Here is a 4,206-nt window from a genome sequence, read left to right on the forward strand (position 1 = left end):
AACATTAATTTTTTTGAAAAGCTCATCTTTTGTTACAACCATTTAACAATTCTAAGTAACAATAAAATACTGAATTGAATTATTTAATTATAATATAAATTAAATTATTGAATAAAATCAATAAAAATAATTATGTAATAACTGTATCAATTTTGAAAACCAAAATTATACTCTACTTTCGGGAAAAGTGTATGTTAAATTTTGCGAAAGAGAATAAATGGGTGAGTATTACACATAAAATGTTTTATCGTCTTAATTCGATTTTGCTAATTTGCTAAAAGAAATTAGCAGAGATTAATAATAGTTATTTCAAGAATAGACGATTATTGTTGTTATTATAAATTTTAACCAATATAGTTTTAATATAATAAAACAAATAAACTTATTTATTCACGCATTATGTCAACTATTAACAAATAACTTGGTCTTAAAAAAATTCAGTTCAAGTTAAATTACTCGGTATATTCTTTATTTGTTTAAACTAACTTTCTTAATTGAATTTTAAAACTGAAAAGTTAAATCTTAGAAATTAAGTTATGATGGGGTTTTGATTAATTTTTTTAATGTGCTGATTAATAGAACTTGTCTTGTTAAGGTAATAAGTTTGGTCGATTAATTAATCATTTTGAGAATCAAAACACCATTTTTTTATCTTTGAAGTTGACAATTAAATTGACTAATGTTGAATCAGGTCAAGAATCCTACAAGGTATAAAATAAATAGTTGGCATAATGATTAACATTTGGTAAATTTGAGACTAAATCAACAATTTTTTAACTATCAAAATTTTCTAAAGTGTGGTCCAATTATCTGGGCCCCACCTAGACTTCGAAATTGTTGACTTTAGAGTGGACCACTTTTTCACCATTTTTTGCGCCAATGCACCTCTATATAAACCAAACCCCTGTTTCTTCCCATTTCAAACAAACCTTCAATACTTCAAATATCATTTTTTTTTCATTGGGCATGGCAACTCCTGGGTTTGGTCTCCCTGAAGCATACATGGCGAGAAAATTGTTCATGGAAAAGAGGAAAAAAAGTGCACGAGAAGACGAAGAGAAAAGCACCCAAATGAAGATTTCTACAATCAAAGGAGCTTCTGAAGGTAAAACTGCAAGTGGGTGTTTCTCGTGGGTCTCCAATCAGCACCATAAAAAAATTTCCAGAATTTCAGATTGCAACCACACCCAACCTGCGGATTCATAATTTCTGATGATGTTGGGGTTTTCTGGTTTTCTGGTTTCCTAGTTTTGAGTACTAAGAAGGTTCTTTCAATTCGTGATACTACTAAATCTTGCGTTTAATTTTGTTTCCCTTTTGGTATTGTTATGTATAATTATTTGTATATGATCCAATTATGAAATGAGATGAGCTTGTTGTCTATGGGATCATTGTTGTACTGCGAAATGCTACTTTACTAATGTTGTGAGAATCCTCTGTTTTATCAGAGTGGCGAGGATTATTGAAGAATGTGAAGGAAAAATCATTATCTGGTTAAAGAAAAATGTTTATATAGGATGGGGTAATTGAAAATGATGAAGTTCCTTCAGTGAATCTTGTTAACTGTAAATCAAAGGGGAAAAGGGGGAATCTGCGGATTTAAATTCTACATCAAACTTGTTTCAATTTTTCAATTTGATGATGTGGATGTAAATTTTGCTTTGTTCGGAATGCTATTCCACAAGACGATATATTCCTGAAACCTTTCAAGGGGTATCAAGTGGTGTTAGATTCTTCTTGACGTGAGTTTGAGATATAAGATTAAAGTTCATAATACGTTTTAAAATTTGCTAATTTTTGTAATGTTCGTGTGATAATAGATTTTGAGTGCCTTTTTATCACGACTTTTATTTATTTTATTTGATGTAATCGTTAACTAACCTCATTTTTTTTATACTCCATAATTATTTTATGAGAAGCAATATAGAAGGTTGTGTCCATTAAAGAGTGTCTATTAATATTAAAATCAATTGTATTATTTATTATTTGTATTAGATCGTGTTTTATATAAACAGTTATGTGAATTTATAACTTTGCTTCCTAATTCTATATATAAAGACATACATGTGAATGCAATATGCATTGTTTGAGAACGCACTTCATATATAAATTTTGTTGTTATAATACAATTGATAATACAATTGTTTTGAATGACATTTATATGTATGAGGTATTTTTACCTCATACTTTTATATTTTCTTTTGTGATTGTTTGATGAATCTGACAATTGATATCATTTGTGGAAATATAAAGAAAAAAGTTAAGAAAAGCAAGGTTTGAAGATATGATCACCAAATTTGACACTGTAATATTTTATAGAGAAAATAATGTTTGATTATGTAGGATCAAGATTGTAATTATTTTGATACAACAAGAATGTGTCAATATGATAAAGGGTGAGGTGAATATGTAAGCGTCATTGTCTTAGAAGGACAATACTAACATGATAACTGAAGCTAGAAGTGCTATATTTTAGTCTTGGGGATAAGACACTCGGGAAAGTAACAAGGAGAAAACTTTTCCATCAATGTGAATGAAATTTGAGTCACTATATATAATGAAATATTTGGCACATAGTCTTTGGTTGGAACAACAATTGTATCTGTTTGCGATATTCCAAATCAAGAATTATGGTGGAGTAGCCAACATATTTTAACAAGATTGTGGATTAATGTGAAAACATTGAATTGTACCTCAAAGATGGAAATAAATTTTACTCCTTCTCATTGCTTTTCCTAAGATGTTTAACCATTTTAAAGACGCTTTGTTGTTTGGAAAATAACAAACCATTACTTTAAGAGACGACTGCACCAAGGGTATTGAGGGAAGGACGGCCCAGGAGTATGTTGTAGGATGTGGGTGCGTCGACTATAAGGAAGCGGATTGGGATTGTTTTTGTTTGGGTTCCTTCCCGAAAGACGGTATGGAGGTCTATGTAGCCCCAGGTGGATACTTGTTCGCCAGAAAAGCCGTATATGGGTTCATCGTATGGTATCATAGCGGTGTCGGGGAGTTGTAACTTTTGGTAGGTGGCCCAGTAGAGGATGTCAACGGAGCTACCTTGATCCACCAGGACTTTCTTAACGGCATAATTTTCGATTTCAACTGTGATGACCATGGGGTCGTCTTGCTGGTAGTCGAGGCCATGGAAGTCGTCATCTGTGAATACGATGGGGGGCATACGTCGTCTGTGATGGGATTGGGTGATGTGGTTGATGGATTGTATGTGGCGGAGGTGTTTCTTTCTGGCGGAAGAGGTGGAGCCTCCGCTTGCGAAGCCACCAGAGATGGTGTTAATGGTGCCTCGTAAGGGGGGGTCGGCAGGGGTAATGTTGGTGTGAGCGGGCTGTGGTTGTTTGTCGTCGGGTTGGGTGGGGTGGCTATTTTGGTGGGCACCGCTTGGATGTCGTCTGTGGTCGTGTCGTGGAGGGTGGCGGGTTCGGGAGGAGGAGGCGTGGTCATCCCTGCGGATGAAGCGGCGAAAATGGCCGGCGCGTACCAGTTCTTCGATCTTATCTTGGAGCGCTTTGCACTCTTCTGTAGTATGACCGTGGTTGCGGTGGTACCGACAATACTTGGTCATGTCGGCGTTAGGAGGGGTGGTTGTCTTTCGTGGTGGGGGGAGGAGGTCAGCCTGGAGGGCCTCGTCTAGGATGCAGGAGCGGGCTACTGTGAGTGGGGCGTATCTGGTGAAACGAGGTTGGCGGGGTTCACATGGGCGGGTGTCAGGGCGCGGGTGAGGCTGTGGGGTGGGATTGGGGGTGGGGCTGGAGGTGTTGGCGGCATAGTCGTTACAGAATTTGGTGTGAAAATTTTGCATTTCTTCCATGCGAACGTAGTCAGCTGCGCGCAGCTTGAGTTCATGCATGGAGGTGGGTGGGTGGAGGTAGACATTGTTGGCGAAGGGTCCGGGTTGTAGGGTGAGGGTCATACATTGAAGTATCATTTCCTGATTAAGGTGTGGTGTACGAAGGGCTGCTTTACTGAAGCGATCGATGAATTTTCTGAGTGGTTCATTGGGCTCCTGTCTGATGCCCAGTAGGGATATGGTGGTGGTTTGGTGTGGGCGGCTGCCGGCGAAATGTGTGGAAAACATGTGGGAAAGGGTGTCGAAATTATCAATTGAGTAGGGTGGGAGGGTGGTAAACCATTCTAGGGCGGGGCCTTTGAGGGTTGTGGGGAAAGCTTTGCAAAAGACTGCGTCTT

The 4,206-nt window shown here is 37.4% G+C and overlaps 1 protein-coding gene across 1 annotated transcript; it reads left to right on the forward strand.

The window, feature by feature from the left end:
• Window positions 1-910: 910 nt before the first annotated feature.
• LOC146884282 (uncharacterized) lies at window positions 911-1,383 on the forward strand. The gene has a single exon (XM_085665546.1). It carries the CDS (start codon window positions 967-969, stop codon window positions 1,204-1,206), a length of 240 nt encoding a protein of 79 aa, XP_085521672.1. The 5' UTR covers window positions 911-966; the 3' UTR covers window positions 1,207-1,383.
• The last annotated feature ends 2,823 nt before the right edge of the window (window positions 1,384-4,206 follow it).

This window comes from Vigna unguiculata, chromosome 8, assembly GCF_037176805.1.
Source record: "Vigna unguiculata cultivar grain cowpea cultivar isolate G323 ecotype 2 chromosome 8, ASM3717680v1, whole genome shotgun sequence".
NCBI classification, from domain to species: domain Eukaryota; kingdom Viridiplantae; phylum Streptophyta; class Magnoliopsida; order Fabales; family Fabaceae; genus Vigna; species Vigna unguiculata.

Coding starts and splice junctions, on each gene's coding strand:
- LOC146884282 (XM_085665546.1), top strand. CDS start 967: ATGGCAACTCCTGGGTTTGGTCTCCCTGAAGCATACATGGCGAGAAAA.